This window comes from Dendrobates tinctorius, unplaced genomic scaffold (genome assembly GCF_039654945.1).
Source record: "Dendrobates tinctorius isolate UK_male_01 unplaced genomic scaffold, ASM3965494v1 ptg000044l, whole genome shotgun sequence".
NCBI classification, from domain to species: Eukaryota; Metazoa; Chordata; class Amphibia; order Anura; family Dendrobatidae; genus Dendrobates; species Dendrobates tinctorius.
Window position 1 is genome coordinate 13542 of NW_027361712.1, and position 21878 is coordinate 35419.

At 42.4% G+C, this 21878-nt stretch overlaps 1 protein-coding gene across 3 annotated transcripts in view; it reads left to right on the forward strand.

The window, feature by feature from the left end:
- Window positions 1-21878, forward strand: part of LOC141089037 (intracellular hyaluronan-binding protein 4.S-like) — a 133132-nt gene that overhangs the window by 12245 nt on the left and 99009 nt on the right. For 2 of the 3 annotated variants that reach the window (XM_073575299.1, XM_073575300.1), the window contains exon 2: window positions 9423-9461. The exons of the other annotated variant lie outside the window; for it this stretch is intronic. In XM_073575299.1, the coding sequence (XP_073431400.1) occupies window positions 9423-9461 (39 nt within the window). The remainder of the gene's footprint in view (window positions 1-9422; window positions 9462-21878) is intronic. 3 annotated transcript variants of the gene reach the window in all.

Genomic DNA, 21878 nt, shown 5'->3' on the forward strand with positions numbered 1-21878 from the left:
AGCCCTAATGGGAAAATGGAAATAAATACATTTTTTCTTAATTTTATTATTTTTCCCTAACTAAGGGGGTGATAAAGGGGGGTTTGATTTACTATTTATGGCGGGTTTTTGTTTGGCAGCTGTTACAAGCTAAGGCTGTGTGCCCACATATCGATTTTTAAGCGTTTTTGCCGCGATTTTCGGCGCGAAATCGCAGCAAAAACGTTTAAAAATCGTGTACAGAACGCCCCCCATGCATTCCTATGGCATTCCGCACATGCTGTGCTAATGCTGCGCTTTTTTCCGCGGCGGAATCGCATTGCGGAAAAAATCGCAGCATGCTCATTCTTTTGTGCGGAATCGCAAAGAATTGCCGCGATTCCGCACCCATAGGAATGCATGAGAATCGCTTACTTCCCGCATGTGGCTATGCCCACCATGCGGGAAGTTAAGCGTCTCATGTGCGGTTGGTACCCACTGTGTGGAGGAGAGGAGACTGTCCTCCAGGCCCTGGGTACCATACCCCTGTAAAAAAAAGAATAAAAAATCGGGGTATATTTACCTTCTGGCGTCCCGCACTGCATTCCCGGCCTAAGCGTTCCCAGTAATGCCTTGCGGCAAGGCCCTGTGATGACTTAGTCTCGCGTGACTCTAGCGATCTCGCGAGATCATCACAGGTCTCGCAAGGCATTACTGGGAACGCTGAGGCCGGGAATGCAGCGCGGGACGCCGGAAGGTAAATATACCCCGATTTTTTTATTTTTTTTTTAGCATTTTAACATTCTATCTTTTACTATTGAGGCCGCATAGGTGGCCTCAATAGTAAAAACCTGGTCACACTTGTCAAACACTATGTTTGACGAGTGTGACCAACCTGTCAATCACTTTCCAAGCGATGCTTCAAATCGCTTGGAAAGTGCTTGAATATCGCACGCGAAAATTGCGATCATAATCGCGGTGAAATTGCGCGGGAAAAAACGCGCGATTTCTGGGAAGGAGTCCGGTTTTCAGTGTGCGTTTTAAAACGCAACGTGGGCACATAGCCTTAAAGACGCTTTTTATTGTAAAAAGTTTTTGCATCACCACATTTTGAGAGCTATAATTTTTCCATATTTTGACCCAGAGTCATGTGAGGTCTCATTTTTTGCGGGACGAGTTGACGTTTTTATTGGTACCATTTTCGGGCATGTGACATTTTTTGATAGTTTTTTTATTCCGATTTTTGGGACACATAATGAACAAGAACCAGCATTTCATGAATTTTTTTTTTTTTTGTTGGGGTGGGGGGGGGGGTGGAGTTTACACCGTTCCGCGTCCGGTAAAATTGATAGTAGTTTTATTCTTCGGGTCAGTACGATTACAGCCTTACCTCATTTATATCATTTTCTTGTTTTGGAGCATTTATACAATGAAAACAATATATAAAAAAATTTTGCATCGCTTTATTCTGCAAGCTATAACTTTTTAATTTTTTTGCTGATGCTGTATGGCAGCTTGTTTTTTGCGGGACAAGATGACGTTTTCAGCGGTACCATGTTTATTTATATACGTCTTTTTGATCGCGCGTTATTGCACTTTTTGATTGGCGGTATGATGATAAAGCATTGTTTTTTTCCTTTTTTTTAAGGGGATGACTAAATGGGTTAACTAGTGGGACAGTTTTATAGGGCGTGTCGTTACGGACGTGGTGATACTAAATATGTATTTGTTTTGTTTTTTGTTTTTTTGTTTTTTTACTTACAAAAAAGAATTTATTAGGGAATTTCTTTCTTTAATTTAGGCATTTTTTTAAATAAAATATTTGTGTTTTTTTTTTTCTTTTATACAACTTATTGGCCCAAGGGGGGCCATTACTATATGTTGTCAGATCGCTGATCTGACACTTTGCACAGCACTGTCAGATCAGCGATCTGACAGGCGCTGCACAGGCTTTCTCAGTGCCTGCTGCCTCCCTGCAGGACCCTGAAGGCCCCGCAGCCATATTGGATCCGGGGGCCTGCAGGGAGGAGGCCCTCGGTGCAACGCGAGCATATCGCGCTGCTCCGATGGTCTCAGAGAAGCGTGCAGGGACCCCCCTCACTGCGCTATTCTTCACTATGCCCCCAGTAACATGATCGTGATGTGCCAGGGGTTAATGTGCCGGGGGCGATCTGTGGCCGCCCTTGGCACATAGTGCCGGTTGTCAGCTGTGATAATCAGTTGATACCCGGCCACGATCAGCGGCACTCCCCCCGTGAGCGCCGCTGATCGCGTATTACATCTATCCTGTCCATGGGAATTAAATCCCATTTCACATGAACAGCATAGTACGTCAGATGGCAGAAAGGGGTTAAAGAAGGTATTTTTTATTGCCCCACAGATCAGAATTATAATGAATGACAGTAGCTTTGGTCTTTTGCAAGGTCCTGAACAAGTGGCATTGAGAGCCTTTAAAGATGTGACCTTCAACTTCCTTGGCAACAGCAGTGCACCGAACTTAATAGTGTTGACAGAAAGCCCCTTTGAACCTTTGCATTCTACCTCAGACAAGATGGTCTCTCTAAAAACATCCCTGCTAGTAGCCCTAACATCGGCCAGCAGAATAAGTGACATCCAGGCTTTGTCAACAGATCCTCCAGTAACTCAGGTTCTGGAGGATATGGTGGTTTTGAGGTTAGACCCAGGTTATCTCCCTAAAGTAGTTTCAAAATTCCATTGGTCACAGGAGATATTGCCATCATTCTGTTCTAACCCTAGGGAACCTAAGGAAGAACAATTACACTTCTTAGACATCAGGAGATGTTTGCTTTAATATTTAGCAGTCACAGAACCATAGAGAAAACAAAGGGCCCTTTTTGCATCATTCCAGGGGTCCAAAAAGGGTCTTATGATGTCCAAGAGGACCTTAGTGAAATGGTTCAGATAGGCTATTAAGTTAGCTTATGTCAGTGCAGGAAGGGCCATCCTAGAAGGTCTGAAGGCCCATTTCACCAGAGCAATAGCGGCATCCTGGGCAGAGAAGACTAACGTCTCCATCGACCAGATCTGTAAGGCGGCCACGTGTTCCTTTCTGTCCACTTTTATTAGCACTATAGACAATAGATCGCTACATGGCTTTTAGAATGCAGATTTTGTTTGAATAGATTGTGGGCTCCATTAGCTAAGCCCCTGAGGTCTGCTTCTTCTGACCTCCCTTTTTACAGAAGGATTCTACAGGCGGTGGTCCCTCCCTAAGATATGAGTAGTTCTCTCTAATTCTTTTGTGGTGCCGTCATGGGTGACTAAAAAGCATATATATGACATACCAGTAAAATTTTTTTTTTTTTTTTTGTAACCCATAATGGCAGCCTTATTTTCCTCCCTTTTACCAAATCAATCACTTCATAATGAGTGGGTGGATCTTTGTTTTATACACCCTTTGGTATTGGAAGTTAAGAATGAATAGAGATATAGATGTGTATGGATGTATCTCTTGTGCTCTGTAAGCCAACTGATGCAGAGAAGAATCGCTCTTTTTATCATGAAGGTTTTCGGTCCTTAAAGGGCGGATCCCCTCTCTCATGGTGCCGTCATGGGTTACAAAAAAAACCCATTACCAGTAGGTAATGTTTGTTGTTTTTTTTCCCCCCCACAAAATGCACTTTTAGCCACAAAATTATTTTAACAAGGCAATAGGAGAAAATGGACCCTAAAATTTGTTGTGCAATTTCTCCTGAGTGCGCACGGCAGGGCTCTGAAGTGAGAGTGACGTTTTGGAACGTAGACTTTTGATGGAATGGTCTGCTGGTGTCATGTCGTATTTGGAGAGCCCCTGATGTACCTAAGCAGTGAAAAACAAAACACAAGTTATCCCATTTTGGAAACTACATCCCTCAATTTTATCCAGGGGTGTTGTGAGCATTTTGAAACCACAGGTGGTACACAGAATTGGATAACATTAGGACAGATTGAAATTTTTTTTTTTTTTTTTTTTTTTAAAAACCCGTTTTGGCCCTAAATTTGTAATTTTCACAATGGATAATAGGAGAAAACAGACCCCATAATTTGATGCATAATTTCTACCGCACATGCTGATACCCCAAAAACTTATGACACAGCTAGGAAGGAGTGCAATTTGTCTGGAATAAATTATGAATGCCATGTTGCATTTGGAGAACCCTCCTCCCCCCCCCCCCCCCCCCAAGTGACCCCATCTTGGACACTAGACCCCACAAGGAATTCATCTAGCGGTGTGCTGAGCATTTTTAACCTTACAAGTGATTCACGAAACTTTATAACCTTTTAAATGTGAGAACAAAAAAGTTGTTTTTTCCACTAAAATACTGTTTTAGCACCAAATTTACAAAAGGGGTAATGGGAGAAATTGGACCTGAAAATTTGTTATGCAGTTTCTCCCGAATGTGGCAGTACCCCATATGTGGTTGTACACTACTGTTTGAGCACACGGCATGGATCGGATAGGAAGGAGCGCTACTTGGCTTTTAGAATGCAGATTTTGTTTGAATACCAGTAGATTGTGAGCTCCATTAGCTAAGCCCCTGAGGTGCTAAAATAGCAGAAACCCACATAAATAGTGCCATATTGGAAACTTCACTGCTTAAGGAATTTATCTCTGGGTGCCATGATTATTTTGAACCCTTAGGTGCCTCACAAAATTTTAGAACATTGAGACTTGAAAATATGACATTTTTGTAAATATGTAATTTTTGTATTTGCTGAAAATGGGTCAGGTACACAAGGGTTAATAGTTGAAACTAGACCCCACAATTGTGCAGTTTCTTCCGAAGAACGCAGTGCTGCCCCATATGTGTTCAGAAACTACTGTTAGACCACCTGTCAGGGCTGAGAAGGAAGGTGCGCTATTTGGATTTTGGAGCACAGATTTTGCTATAATAATTTGCGGGAGACATTTGCGGAGCCCCTAAGGTACCAAAATAGCAGAAAACCCCTAAAAATTTATTTAGCGCAAACCTATTCCGCTTCACTTAACAATTAAGCGGTGACATACAAACCAATACAAGGTAAGACAGTTTAGTTACATTAGGAGTGAGGCCCTGCTCGCAAACTTACAATCTACAAGGAAATGGGGGCGGACTCAATAGGTGAAGTGTGATTATTTCAGGTCCAGCAGTTGTAATAAATAGGGATTTTCATATAAAGCCAGTGTGTTTAAGTGCAATTATAAAGTGCAGTTATGTGCATAAAGGGTGTGGCGACAGATGAATAGGAGGGAGCTGCACGGGGAGAGTTGGGTTAGTGAGATGAGGTGATAGGCTTGTTTAAAGAGATGTGTTTTTAAAGCACACTTAAAAACATGGGACTTCATATCAGTTGGATCATCTGGGGTGCATTCCAGAGAACTAGCACAGGAGTAGTCTTGGAGACCAAGGTTCAGATTATGGAAGAAGTTAGTCTTGGATCCATTTCAGAATGGAGGGAACATGTAGGGCAATAGACAAAGATATAGGGTGGTGCAGAACTGTGGAGCGCTTTATGGGTGAGAGATGATTTTAGATTGTATTCTGTAGCACATAAGTAACCAATGTAATGACTGGCTCAAGGTGGTGGAATCGGTGAAGCTGCTTGACAGAAAAGACCCTGGCTGCAGCATTCAGGATAGAGCAGAAAGGAGAAAGTTTGGTTAGAGGCAGACCGATCAGAAGAGAGTTGCAGTAGTCCAGATGGGAATGAATAAGTCAAGCTCATGTAAGCGCTGTCATGGTGTTCAAAGAAAACTGGATCATCAGTAGGTATGATGTAAACTTTTTGCTGTAAATCAAAACAGCCAAGTTGCAGACAAGTCATGAACCTGTGATTTTATTTTTTTAGTATGCCTATAAAATGCTGTAATGCTTTAACATTACAGGTCACCTATGAAGTTCATCGGCTGGCTGTATTGGGAATAATACTATGGTAGTTGGAACACTGAGGGTTTTGAAAAGGCCCCCAACTGCCATGGCTATCAATCGGCATTTATTGCCGTTGCATCGTTTTGCCCTTATCCCCACTCCACCACTTCTAGAATAGGCTCCACATTGAAAACCTTTTTAAATTACTGTTGGCGTCAATCGCTAAGTGTTTAGCTAGACATTTCTAGAGACTGTTCAACATAAGCTTGCTATGCACATAAGACTAACCTGGCTACTTTGACTGGTATCCTCTACGTTTCATCAGTTTTCCCTTCTGTATGGTTTTTTTTTGTCTTATTTTCATTTCTCCCTGAGGTAGTGGGTAATGATTGGCTAGTTCTTCCACACACAGTACCTAGATTTGAGTGACTCCTGCTCTCATGTCTATGTAGCACAAGTTCAGAAATGGCAGCAGCATGGAGGACATTATAAAGAGTACTTGGTATTGTAGCTGTGAATCCCAGCACTGGATAGTGTGGCTGCTTTTTATTTATATTTTTTCACTTTGATTCTCTCTGCTGTCCCTTATTCCTTTTTGTATTTTCATAAGTGAAGAAATAAGCATATTTCTCTAGTAAGAAACTTTGTAATCTTATTTTTGTTTGAACAGTCAATGTATGCTATGCTTGTCTAAATAGTGACGATTTCATACTAGTTATAATTATGCATCATTTTATCTTATAGCGCTGTATTGTGTCATTCCTCTGTCAATTTATTCATAGTTTTCTAGGAGGATTAAACAACCATGAGCTAAGTCAAGGGTGTGCCCCTGCAGTGATGCTACCGCAGTAGTGACAATTGTAGGGATATACAGTTGTGGCCAAAAGTATTGACACCCCTGCAATTCTGTCAGATAATACTCAGTTTCTTCCTGAAAATGATTGCAAACACAAATTCTTTGGTATTATCTTCATTCAATTTGTCTTAAATGAAAAAACACAAAAGAGAATGAAGCAAAAGCAAAACATTGATCATTTCACACACAACTCCAAAAATGGGCCAGACAAAAGTATTGACACCCTCAGCCTAATACTTGGTTGCTCAACCTTTAGCCAAAATAACTGCGACCAACCGCTCCCGGTAACCATCAATGAGTTTCTTACAATGCTCTGCAGGAATTTTAGACCATTCTTCTTTAGCAAACTGCTCCAGGTCCCTGATATTTGAAGGGTGCCTTCTCCAAACTGCCATTTTTAGATCTTGCCACAGGTGTTCTATGGGATTCAGGTCTGGACTCATTGCTGGCCACCTTAGAAGTCTCCAGTGCTTTCTCTCAAACCATTTTCTAGTGCTTTTTGAAGTGTTTTGAGTCATTGTCCTGCTGGAAGACCAATGACCTCTGAGGGAGACCCAGCTTTCTCACACTGGGCCCTACATTATGCTGCAAAATTTGTTGGTAGTCTTCAGACTTCATAATGTCATTCACACGGTCAAGCAGTCCAGTGCCAGAGGCAGCAAAGCAACCCCAAAACATCAGGGAACCTCCGCCATGTTTGACTGTAGGGACCGTGTTCTTTTCTTTGAATGTCTCTTTTTTTTTTTTCTCCTGTAAACTCTATGTTGATGCCTTTGCCCAAAAAGCTCTACTTTTGTCTCATCTGACCAGAGAACATTCTTTCAAAACGTTTTAGGCTTTTTCAGGGAAGTTTTGGCAAACTCCAGCCTGGCTTTTTTTATGTCTCGGGGTAAGAAGTGGGGTCTTCCTGGGTCTCCTACCATACAGTCCCTTTTCATTCAGACGCCGACGGATAGTATGGGTTGACACTGTTGTACCCTCGGACTGCCGGGCAGCTTGAACTTGTTTGGATATTTGTCGAGGTTCTTTATCCAACATCTGCACAATCTTGCTTTGAAATCTCTTGTCAATTTTTCTTTTCCGTCCACATCTAGGGAGGTTAGCCACAGTGCCATGGGCTTTAAACTTCTTGATGACACCATGCACGGTAGACACAGGAACATTCAGGTCTTTGGAGATGGACTTGTAGCCTTGAGATTGCTCATGCTTCCTCACAATTTGTTTTCTCAAGTCCTCACAGTTCTTTGGTCTTCTTTCTTTTCTCCATGCTGATTGTGGTACACACAAGGACACTGGACAGAGGTTGAGTCAACTTTAATCCATGTCAACTGGCAGCAAGTGTGATTTAGTTATTGCCAACACCTGTTAGGTGCCACAGGTAAGTTACAGGTGTTAATTACACAAATTAGAGAAGCATCACATGATTTTTCGAACAGTGCCAATACTTTTGTCCACCATCTTTTTTGTGTTTGGTGTGGCATTATATCCAATTTGGCTTTAGGACAATTCTTTTTGTGTTTTTTCATTTAAGACAAATTAAATGAAGATAATACCAAAGAATTTGTGTTTGCAATCATTATCAGGAAGAAACGAAGTATTATCTGACAGAATTGCAGGGATGTCAATACTTTTGGCCACAAGTGTAGCTCTTTGCTAGGTGAATAACACCCAGTTGTTTTGTCATTATTCTCTAGGACAGGCCTCCACATCATGGCTATGTGGGCCCCCCACAGTAGCCTGTGAGAAGTCACTCCCTATATTCAAATGTATTTGCAGCTTTGTGAGGGCACATAAAGGAACAATGGAGGACATTATGGGGCAATAGGCTGATTGTGAAAGGAGGCAATGGGGACAATATGCAGAGGGGCAGTGTGCAGGGTCTATTATGGAGAGGGGCAGTATGGGTTATATTATGGAGAGGCTCAGTGAGGGGGTATATTATAGAGGGGCAATATGAGGGGGGAATATTATGGAGGAGGTTCTGGTGCCACACAAAAGCTGCTAGTGGTTCTGATCTTGTACACATGTAGCAATCCATAAAATGCTTCATCTCTGTTAAAACTTAAAAGTCCTCAGAACTGAGAGATTTTGAGATTGAGGAGTATTTGGTGAGTTTCTGCACCAAAAACTGTTACCTTGTGATCACACTAAAATTTGTGGGGTTTTTTTGTTTAGCAGAAACTCTCCAAATACTTCTTTTAAAACGCAAATCTGTTCTTTTTCTATATTAATGTACTAACAATGGTTCTGGTGATGTATTCATGAAATGTCCAGTATGACAATATGGCCCATGGACCAAAAATGTTGTTCACCCCTGCTCTAGGAGGAATAAAGGAGAATGGCACAATAGAGTTCTAAGGAAATATGTTCCTGAATGGTTTCATAGTGTTTACTAAATCGGCTTATTTTAAGGGTATCGGTCTACTCTTCATTCATGTTGTGTATTTTTTAATATTGTGTACAAACTTTTCTTATATTATATACAAGGTGTTGGGACTGAGCTACTGGCTGTTTTTTAACATATATACTGAGAGCAAGAGCTTTTACTTATTTTTCTCTCCACATGCCCTTGGAGCTCTAGTAAATATTTTGGTGCCATTTTTGGGTACAAAGGGAAAATGTTGTTTTGTTCTGGTTTTATTTCTCTTCCACTGCCCAGTCATATGAAACTTTGCACTCCAAAACAGTGCAATTAAAAATGACAAATGACTTTTTTTGATAACTTTATTTTTTCCTTTTGTGTTTTGGCTTTTGAACAGGGCGGACTTGGAACCTTTTGGAGGATACAACAGCTGCAGGTTTGTTTGGACTGTGTGACACAGATAGCAAATGGCACTGTTTAGTATTGTACCATAGAACCCTCGCATTTGTGCCCTTGTATTTTTTTTGTACTCTTCCATATTTTGATAAAGGTAATGTTGCTGCATGTCCCAAGCAAAATTCGTCAACATTCAGACATCATGGGAGAAAGAGAAGATGAAGCATCTAATATTTGCAACAGCAACTATATAGTCCCTCATGGAATTCCACTCCCTTTAATGCCACAATATCTTAAGGGGTGAAAGGGTCTGAAGGTCTAGAAACACATCAGCTGTCGCTCTTATCCAGCCAGAAGGTTAGAGTATAGGCTTTAAATGAAATCCGTACAGAAGCAGACAATATAAAGTAGAATACAAAAAATCAGTTAAATTGCGGTCCAAATTGTGCTTATGGACGGCAGCACTTCTATTGTCCGGGTCTTAGGGTCACCGCTAACACTTTGGGACCAGGTGAGGTAATGCACTCCGTGCTGTATGTGCCCCACGTTGATTGTGAGGTATGGGGAAAATGGCGCCGACCTCGTGGGAGCAGCGGTGGGGGTTTCTGAGGCTGGGCTAGTCCCTATGTGCTGTTATGGACAATCACAGCACGCTCTGTTGCACGGTGTCAGAATACCTGGTGTTCAGAGACCAGTGACTTCACTTACAGCGGCGGCGCTGGTCTTTGAACTCTGGGTAACCTGCCAGTGTGCGCTTCTCTGGTCCAGCAATAATACAGAGCGCGCTATGAATGTGCACATCTGCAATAACCGCACGTAGGGACTAGCCCTGCCCCTAAAAAGAACGGCACTGATGACTCTTCTTTTTAGGGAGGAGAAGGGGCAGCTGCAGTTACCGCAGCTTTTGCCCTGATTTTGTTTTGAGTATCCCAGGGTACCTTGGGATTCTCAAAAGAAGCGTCATCACACTGGGAGTAAGGGGGAAAAAAATTAAGTAGCTGTTAGTGTATTTAGGGAGCTGTTGGTAATTTTTAATGCAAGCATATTAGAAATTAGTTTTAAATTATGGAACTAGATAAAGGTTAAGATTTAAATTTAATAGACCTTTGGACCACCCCTTTAAGCTAGTATCAAACTTTCATCTAGAAACCGCTGTTGCGGCTGGGTGTTGTCTGTTACAGCTGACAACACTGATTGTTAGCCCTTTTAGATGACTTGAATCTGTTTTATCCCTCAATGCAATATCACGTATGTGTACGGGATTGCGTTGGTTGTCTTGTCTGTAGGGGGCTTAGGAGCTGAGCGCTCTTCATATGCAACAGATACCGGCTATATTATATAGCCAGCATCTGTCTCTAACAATCGCCACCGGAGGTGAACTCTATCCACAGCTTTTAACCATTTAAACCTCTGACCGCTGCAATTAAATGGAATGTGTGCTGTTTTGAGCACTTTCTTACCTTCATAGGCATCCAGTGATGCGATGAATTACAATAGCAGACCGTCACCTGTGAAAACCCTCATCACTACCATCTTGGTGCTCCTTTTGAAGCTCATCTATATGCTGAGCTTCAAGGGAGACCAAGATTTAGTTCATATACTGCATTATGTTGCAGTGATTTACTATAAATGATCGGATAAAGACCTAGCAAAGTAAAAAAATAAACAACTTGGTAAAAAAAATTCAAAATGCCCTCCACCTCCCATTCCAATTAAATGTAAAAATGTACTTGCAAAGTGTCGCCATGTTCATAAGTCTGATCAATCAAATTATAAAAATAAAAATATTTAAAAATACCAAATTAAAGCAAATCCAAATTGAACAAGGAAGCATTAGCCATAGAGTAAAATTAAATCACCTTTATTGAAAACATGTCTGCGGGCCAGACTGAGACAGTCAGAGAGCCGGATGTGGCCCGCAGGCTGCACTTTGCCCAGGTCTGCACTAGTCGACTCAAAGATGGGTTTATAACCTTATTAGGCAGTACTTTTTTGTATTTGTATCTCCATTTTTATTCTTTATTTTTATTCAGATGTTTTCAATAAAGGTGATTTAATTTTACTTTGTGGCTAATGCTTCCTTGTTCTATTTGGATTTGCTTTATTGTGGTGTTATATAAAGTGGCATCCGTGTTGTATAGGGGATTTGTCTGTAAGACGAAGAAGGGATTCAGACAGTGAGTGTAGATTGAGGTATTTAAGATTTCTGTGAGGTTGTGCAATTTTGTGGGGTGGGGATTGTGGACCTGGATTGGAGAGGGAAGAGAATGTAAGCAGGTTGTGGTCAGAGGTAGAGGTGAGTTAGAGAGGTTAGATAGGGAGCAGAGACGGGTGAAGATGAGGTCCAGTGTGGCCATCTTTGAGTGGCTGCCGAAGATTATTGAGCGAGGCCGAAGGAGGAAGTGAGATAGAAGTTTAATGACAGCTGAGATGGAAGTGTCAATGGGAATGTTGGTTACCCATGATGAAAGTGGGGATGTCAGAGGAGAGGAAATAAAGTAGTCAGGTGGTGAAATGGTCAAAGAAGGTGTTGGGTATCAGAGGGTGGCAGTAGGATTGAGGTGAAAAAAAGTTATCTGACAGAAGAAAACAAACTCTTCAGCCATGTTTGCTGTTGGGGCGGGGTGTGTGGGAAAGGTGAATTCCACCATACGAAAGTGTAGCTGGAGAGGCTGTGTAGGAGTGGGTGAGCCAGGTTTCGGTGATGGCGAGAAAGGAACGTATGTTGGCAATAAAAAAGATAATGGATGAAGGAAAGTTTTTTGCAGACAGAGCGAGCGTTCCATAGAGCTCTTGTTAGTAGGACTGGGGAAACGTGGGTTGGGCGAACGGGTATAAGGTTAGAGAGGTTACAGAAATTTGTGATAGAGCGTGAATGGGAGGTAGAAATGACTGTGAGGATGTCATGAGGAGAACCAGGATTTGGAGAGATCACCGGCAGTCAGGCGGAGCAGAGTGTGTTAGTAGGTGGGAGCAGGAGAGATCACGAGGGGGGCTGTCTGTTTTGGAGACAGAGAACTGTATGTTGAGGAACAGATCTGAGAAGGTGAGATTGATGGGGAGGATGGAGGGAGAGATAACCAGTTCCTTATTAGCTGTAGGGATTAGGGGGGTTAGCAGAAAGTGAAGGATTATAAAGGTGATGGTGAAAACGAACAGTGTTTACAGTGACTATGTATCCAGTTACCTTCAGTTCCCTTCTGGTTCAATTCTCAATTCTTTCGTAGTTTGACACTTCTATGATGCACTTATAGTGCCCGCTGCAGACTGACTTCTTGCAGATGTATGGTTTGCAATATATTTTCTAGAAAGTGCATTCAGGTGTGACGCAGCGGGGAGTGGTCTATGCTCATCTTGGTCAGCCTACTAACAGGTGGCGCTATAGAGTTCAAGTCCTCTTTCTCTCTGAAGAGGCAATTTGCATATTAAATTTCCCAGAGGAGCATTGCACGGCGAATAAGCCTCCTTAGCTTGACAAGCCAGAGCTGGTATGTCACTCTCCACAAGGAGAAACCTTACCCCTTAGGCCTGTTTCACACTTCCGTTTTTGACCATCAGTTAAAATCTGCCGGTTTTTGGAAAAAAAAAACGGATCCGCCATTTTTTTTTTTTTTGCCGATCCGTTTTTTTCCCCCATTGAGTTGCATTACCGGCAGATCTTGACGGATGGTCATCCGTTGGATCCGGGTTTTTTTGCAGATCCGTCAAATTTTTTGCGTCCGCCGACATGCCTGGATGGACCCTGCAACTTTTTTTTGCTGCAGGATCTGCATTTTACAGTCCGCATGCCCAGAGAAAGGAATTTAACCCTGAAATCCTTTCTGGAGGACGAAAAAAATTCGCTCTCGCTCTCTCTCCCTTCCCGGTCAGCGGCTGCTTTAAAATTCTTCATTCATCGGATCCATAAAAAAACTGATCCGGTGCCATCCGTTCACATCAGTTAGCCACGGATCCGCTTTCCGCCATTTTGGCGGATTTTAACTGACCCAAAAAAACGGAAGTGTGAAACAGGCCTTTGACATCTTGGTCAGATAATTAAGAGTGCGCCAGATGCAGTATCATCAAGGCAGAGTAAACAAGGTCATAAATAACATTAGGGGTAGTATAGCAGGGGTTAGTTGAAAAGCATACAAAGTGGTTGCAAGAAGCTGAGGTAGGGGAAAGTCAGTGTGGAGAGCTGGGTCACGTACCAAGTGGTTGCAAGAAGCTGAGGTAGGGGAAAGTCAGTGTGGAAAGCTGGGTCACACACCTGTTGGAAGAGTAGATAAATGGACATGTTAAGAGTGCTATGGTGGCAGATGGCAGGGTACAATCTGTATACGTCATATTAAATTCTGGATTAATTCTTTCATAGCTCCACACTTCTATGATGCACTTACATGGTGCACGCTGCAGACTGACCATGTTGTAAGCACAATATCCAAGCCCATTATCCCAACACAGGAACAGGTTACACTCCACAGACTGATATATCACAAAGATCATGTCACTCTTAAGTGACACAGACCAAGAGTGTCACTCATTTTTTTTTTATATAAAATTAGAAAAATATTTTATTTAAAAAAATCAGACAAACATATATAAAAACATTTGCCTCTAACCAAATTATACATAAGCGAGGTGAACAGCAATGGCAAAAAAGGATACAATAATTTTTATACAATATCACTATTTTGTTTAAATTATATAATATCCGTAATATTATGTCCATTAATAAACTTATTCACAATGCTGACATCAATTGTTTACACAGGACTGATGAATTTAAAAAAAGATTCAATTGAACAAGGGCTAAATGAAGCAATCTTCCTTTTTCTAGATGGCTACATATCGTTCCATAAATACCAAGGGCACCTAAAAACCCCGACAAGAAGATATACCATATATACTCGAGTAAAAGCCGACCTCCCCCCCCCCCCCCCCCCCTAATTTTGCCACAAAAAACTGGGAAAACTTTTTTTGACTCGAATATAAGAATAGGGTGGAAAATGCAGCAGCTATTGGTAAATTTCAAAAATAAAAATCGATACCAATAAAAGTAAAATTAATTGAGACATCAGTAGGTTAAATGTTTTTGCATATCCATATTGAATCAGGAGCCCCATATAATACTCCATACAGTTCATGATGGGCCCCATGAGATGCTCCATACAAAATACACCCCATATAATGCTGTACAAGGGTTAATAATGTCCCGATAAGATGCTCCATAGAATAATATGCCCCATATAATGCTGCACAAAGGTTATGGCCCCATAAGATGCTCCATATATTATGCCCCCGTAAGATGCTCCATATATTATTCCTCATATGTTGCCCCCATAAGATGCTCCATATATTATGCCCCCATATGCTGCCCCATAAGATGTTCTATAGATTATGCCCCCATATGATGATGCTGCAAATAAAAAATGACATACCTCTCTGTCGCTGGGGGCCAGGTGCCGGGTCCTGAGCAGGCGGTGACACCGGCGTGCTTTGGGGACAGGTGCTGGTGTCACCGCTGGCCCATGACCCTGCACCTGAGATATTCACCAGTCCCCGTTCCATCGCTGCTCGCCACCGTCTGCCGTTTCATCGGTCAGTGACGTTCAGGTAGTAGAGGGCGCGCACTAACCACGTCACCACGCCCTCTGCTGCCTGAATGTCACTGACAGATGACGCGGCAGATAGCGGCGCGATGGACCGGGGACAGGTGAATATTGCATACACTTACCCCCGGGCGCGTCTCTACAGCCTCGCTTCTCCCACGGTCTCCCTTCCTTCCATCAGGGGTCATGTGGTACCGCTCATTAAAGTCATAAATATGCGCATATTCATGACTTTAATGAGCGGTACCACGTGACTGCTGAAGGAAGGAACGGGAGACTGTGCTACAAGCAGGGGGGCTGCAGAGAAGCGCCGGGGGGGGTCAGTAGGATCGGACACCCCCGCTCCCCCTCCACTGCGACCCCCTGGAGTATATGACTCCTGTATAAGCAGGGGGGGGACTTTCAGCCCCCAAAAATGGGCTGAAAATCTCCGCTTATACACGAGTATATACGGTAAGTACTAACTGTCAATAAAGGGCCTAGTGCAAACAAATAAACTTATATACATGTGCATGGTATACCACATTGCTTAGAGATTCATGCCACAAAAAAATCAATCCCTCATAGATATATTACCCACAAGGGTTCACCAAAGTGGTTAGTGGAAACCCCAATAAAGATATTTTACCCGCCAGGGTTCATCTAAATAGTTAATGGAAATCCTAATATAACCTTCGTAAACATTTTTTCCTGCAGCAGTCAAATGGCATACAAATGCATCTGCTATTGTGCTGCCTAAACCTCACGTGTCTAAATACACAGTCACTGTAGACAAGTGAATAAGAAGAGGCCAGACATAGATTACCTGAGCCTACAGCATAGCCAATCTGGATGCCAAATAGCACGCTGTCTCCCCGCACCCCGACACGCGTTTTACCCGTGCTGCTTCCTGGGGGTGTAGATATATCAGACTGACCATGTTGTGGTCTAAGCTTCTGAGTAGAGATGGGCAGACCCCAGAACTGCAAACACTGCTTCTGATCGGCGGTAAAATCATTACCACCTATCAGTCAGCTGCGGTTCTCACCGCAGCTGTGATCGGAGGTAAAAAGTTTACCTCCAATCACTTGCATAAGCTGATGGGACTACTATTCCCACCAGCTGATGCCTGCTGCCGCTAATAAGTGAGAGTCTGTGCTCCAAAAGTGTGGGTTCCCCTGTATTTTTGATATCCAGCCAGGCAAAATTGCAACCATGAGCTGTCAGCTTTAGCAAGGGTAGTTATCAAAAATAAAGGGATCCCCACTCAGTGGTTTTTTTATTTTTTTTTTTTAATTTAAATAAATAAAAAAAATGCATGGGGTCCCCCCATTTTTGACAACCAGCCTTGTTAAAGCAGACAGCTGGGGGCTGGTATTCTCAGGGTGGTAAAGGGGCATGGATATTTATCCCCCCCACAGCCTAAAAATGGCAGCCCGCAGCTGCCAAAAAATGCACATCTATTAGATGCGTCAATTTTGGCGCTTGGCCCAGCTCTTCCCACTTGCTCCGTAGCTGTGGCAAGCGGGGTTCGTATTTGTGGTGTTGATGTCACTTTTGTATTGTCCGGTGACATCAAGCCCACAACTTAGTAAATGGATAGGTATCTCGCCATTACTAATCCAACAGTTATATTGTTAATAAACCCACAGACAGAATAAAGTTCTTTAATTGAAAGAATGACACTCCTTTAATGATTCTAAATTAAACCATGCTCACATCATCACCCATGCAATTGAAGTACTCGTTTTCTGTAATAAAACAAAATAATCAGCCTTATGCAGTTGTCACATCAGCCGATGCCAGTGACCGGAGGTAAACCGCGGCTGTCTGACCGACGGTAATGATTTTACCACCAATCAGAATCAATGTTTGCCTTGCTGTCATGTACATGACAAACACCCAGTGTTTGGGCGGGGGGGGCGAACCTGAACAGTGACACTGACTTCCTGGTGGAATCCATGTTCAGTGACCATGCCCGAACAGTAGTAGTTCGGTACGGATGCCGAACTTTACTGTTCGAGTTTGCCCATCTCTGCTTCTGAGCCCCCGGCAGCTAATCACTCACTACTTTATTTAGATATTTTAAGTGATACTTTGCGTTCTGATGTTAAAGTGTAACTTACTTTGTGATTATACAGCTCTGGCAAAAGTTAAGAGACCACTGCAAAATTTTCAGTTTGTCTGATTTTTCTCTTTATAGGTATTTTCTAGTAAAATGTAAATTGCACTTTTATTGTGTAAACTACTGACATGTCTTCAAATTTCCAAACACTAAATTTTGTATTTTAAAAAAATGAGAAGTGGTCAAAAGAACAAAAAATGCATCGCTTCTTGCAGACCTTAAATAATACTAAGAAAACACGTTCATAATCCTTTAGAAACAGCAATACTAATGTTTTAACTCAGGAAGAGTTCAGAAATCAGTATTTTGTGGAATAACCATGATTTTTAATCACTGCGTTCATGCGTCTTGGCATGCTTTCCACCAATCTTTCACACGGCTTATAGGTGACCTTATTCCACTCCTGGTACAAAAATGTAGGCAGTTCTTTGTTTGGCTTGTGACTATCCATCTTCCTCTTGATTACATTCCAGAGGTTTTCAGTGGGGTTCAGGTCTGTAGATTGGGCTGGCCATGACAAGGATGTGATGTCGTGGTCCTTCATCCACACACTAATTGACCTAGCTGTGTGTCATCGCGCATTGTCCTGCTGGAAAAAAAGTCCTCAGAGCTGAGGAACATTGCCTGAGCAGAAGGAATCAACTGTTTTTCCAGGATAACCTTGATGCAGCTTAATTCATACGTCCTTCGCAAAGATTAACCTGCCCAATTCCAGCCTTGCTGAAGCATCCCCAGATCATCAGCGATCCTCCACCAAATTTCACAGTGGGTGCAAGACACTGTGGCTCTTGCGCTTCTCCAGGTCTGTCTAACCATTAGACAACCAGTTGTTGGGCAAAGCTGAAAATTAGACTCATCAGAGAAGATTACCTTACTCCAGTCTTCTATTGTCCAGTCCTTATGGTCTTTGCAAACTTCTGCTTGGCTCTCCTTTACTTCATTGATGAAAGGATTTTTTTCTACCTTTACATGACATGAGCTCTGCCACTAGGAGCCTGTTACGAACTGTTCTTGCCCTGCATTTCACCCCAGCTGTCATTTGCCATTCCTTTTGTAGGTCACTTCATGTCGTCCTGAGGTTGCTGAGTGACATTCGAATAAGATGCCAGTCATCCTAGTCAGTGGAGAGTCGTTTTCGTCCTCTGCCAAACTGTAGCTTTGTTGTCCCCAATGTCTGCTGCTTGACCTCGTTGTAGTGGACTGCAATCTTAGAAATTTTAAGGATGGAGGCAACATGACGCTCACTGTATCCCTCTGCTAGTAAAGCCATAATTGAGCCATTCCATTCCTCACTCAAGACTTTTTTCTTATCAACTCCCTTGGCATGGTTAAAAGGTTTTTTTTTTTTTTTTTTTTTTTTTCATTCCTATTACTTTTGGGTTATTTCTAGCACTTATTTTGCCATCCAGCTTGTCGTATTGCAATAGGATTGTGAACACCACAGCAGGGTTTTTTATACTTTCCTTCGTTAAATAAGATTTGGTTCAGGTGATCACCTAATCAGAAGCTCATTAAGTAGCAGAAGGTGTACTCTGGTTGGAATTCAACTGACACTGGAATGGAATGGAATGGCTGTCAGACATGTAGAGAAGCTGATTTTTATGAAACACTGCAGTGGTCTCTTAATTTCTGCCAGAGCTGTATGTACATATATACTGCTCAAAGAAATAAAGGGAACACAAACAGCCTGTTGCAAATGGAATAGTGTTCCCTTTATTTTTTGAGCAGTATATTATGAGTCCAGAAATATTTGGATTGCCACTATTTTTGACTTCATGCCACTAATTTTCACTTAAAATGAAACATCTGAGACTTAACTGAAGTGTAGACTTTCAGGTTTAATTCAAATGGTTGAACAAAAATATCCTGTGAAATGTTTAGGAATTGCAACCATTTTTCCTCAAAGCCTCCTCATTTCAGGGGCTCAAAAGTAATTTAACAAATTAACTTTGCCAGATATAAAATGTTCATTTTTAATATTTTGTAGAGCATATTTTGTAGGCAATGACTGGTGACGTCCATAGCTTTCAGACTTCAAGCAAACGCTGACTTTCCTCCTGTGATGCTTTCCCAGGCATTTACTTTAGCTGACTTCAGTTTTTGCTTGTTTGTTGGGATTTCTGCCTAATGTTTGTCTTAACCCCTAAGCCTGTTTTCACCTTCCTGACCAGGCCAATTTTTACAATTCTGACCACTGTCAATTTATGAAATCATGACTCTGGAATGTGTCAATGGATCCCACTGATTCTGAGCTTGTTTTCTCGTGTGACATATTGTACTTCATGATAGTGATAAAGTTTCTGTGACATGACTTGCGTTTATTTGTGAATAAAAAAAAATGGAAATTTGGCGATTTTAATTTTCATGCCAGTAAATCAGAGAGTCATATTGCACAAAACGGTTAATAACATTTCCCACATGTCTACTTTACATCAGCATAATTTTTGAAACCTATTTTTTTTTTTATGAAGCTATAAGGGTTAAAGTTGACCAGCAATTTCTCATTTTTAAAACAAAATTTGTAAAACCATTTTCTCTAATAACCACCCACAACAGCATACAGGACGATGTCATCTTATCCTAATAGGGACAGGAAATACAAAAGAGGTCAAATAGCCCCTCCTACCTCCATTCCCCAGTGTTTTTCCTGTCCCTATAGGAATGAAGAGGTCATTCCTGGATGCATATCTACACTGGGAAGGGGTCCAGGATGGATATAAACACTGGGAAGGGGTCCAGGATGGATATACACACAGGGAAGGGGTCCAGGATGGATATACACACAGGGAAGGGGCCCAGGATGGCTATAAACAGGGGGAAGGGGCCCAGGATGGCTATAAACAGGGGGAAGGGGCCCAGGATGGCTATAAACAGGGGGAAGGGGCCCAGGATGGCTATAAACAGGGGGAAGGGGCCCAGGATGGACGGATATATATATATTTGGCACAGTCACACGTCTGGACCCCGAGAGTGTCCTAAGCTATGTTGTGAGGCGAAGTTTTAACCCCGCGCGTTCCAATTCACCAAACAATTTTGCCCCTATCTACATAATGGGGGGGGAAAAAGTGTTTATCAAGCCCCACCCCTCATTATGATGTCATAATGGTTGCCATGGCTACGCTGATGTTGTCATAGGTTGCAAGCCCCATCGCTGGGATGAAGGATGTGTGATGGGTATATGGGCACTGGACTATGGGATGGAGGATGTGTGTTGGGTATATGGGCACTGGACTATGGGATGGAGGATGTGTGATGGGTATATTTGGCACTCCACTATGGGATGGAGGCTATGTATGATTGGTATATGGGCACGGAACTATGGGATGGAGGATAATTATAATTTGTTATAACTAGCCACAGTTAGTTAATATGCCCGGGCAGCGCCGGGCTCTTCAGCTAGTGTGTGTGTGTGTGTGTGTGTATATATATATATATATATATATATATATATATATATATATTACATACACAGGGGAAAGGGGCCCAGGATGGATATATATATAATATATGCAGGGGGATGGGGGTCAGGATGGATTTATATGCTGGGGGATGGGGCCCTGGATGGATACCCATACGGGGGGGAAGGGGGGCCTGGATGGATACACATATACGGGGGGCCAGGATGGATTTATGGAGGGCAGGACAAGGGACCAGGATGCATTTATATGGGGGGGCCAGGATGGATATGTGGAGGTGGGGGCAGGATGAATATTTATTTGGGGGGCCAGGACAAGAGACCAGGAATGATATATGGGGGTCCAGGAGAGATATATGGTGGGGCAGGACATATGTGGGCCAGTATCTATAGCTGGGGAAGCGGAATGAACGTCTGGGGGCCAGGCTGGACAAAGGACCTAGGGGGCCAGGCTGGGGCATATTATAAAATAAAGGGGGCCTGGCTGGATGAGATTATTAAATAAAGGGGGCTTGGTTGAGGGACTTAATTACTGTCCGAGAGCCAGAATGAGGAACATGCTATATTAGTTTATGGTGGCAAGTGGGGAACATAATTTCTTTAGGGTCCAATTAGGGACATTATTACTACTTTAATATAATTTACTTTTTAGGTAACTGTTTTCCATGGAGGGAACAAAAAGGAGGTCATGTTACTGTGCAGGGCTGTACTATGTCGCCTTTCTTCATCTGATGTAGTATAGAAGTCAGGGAAAAAGTGGGGAATGTGCTCTGGAAGCGATCAGCTATTGATGACTGTTTTTTTGCAGAGACGAGTCCTGGCTGGAAGGAGTGACGGCGGTCTGTGCTGGTTGAAGAAAAGCGAAGATGAAGGACTTCAACTACAGACGTCACTGGTGAGTCAGTGTATTACATATACACTCACACTATATACTGTGTACAGAGCTCCTGTTTATAATGTCACTGGTAATAACTGTATTACCTGTACACTGACACTATATACAGAGCTTCTGTGTATATCACTGGTGAATAGTTTTGGTCTTGGTATAGGGGATTGTGTTGTGTATGGCAGTCATTTGTTCTCTCTGATATTAGGAGAAGATTCTTTATTTGCATTAGAGATTAAATACTTGGAACACAGTGGCAGAGATGCACTTAGAGGTTCTCCTGTGGAAAAAAGTAATCTCTTCATAGGATAAGTGATAACATTTTGATTGGTAGGGGTCTGGCTACTTGGTCCCATTCAGCAAAATGTGGATCTTTTTATTCCCCATTAGACTGGAGTGGCATGTCTGACTTGATCACTGATCCATTCATTCCTTCCGTGGCTGCACTTGTATTTTTCTAG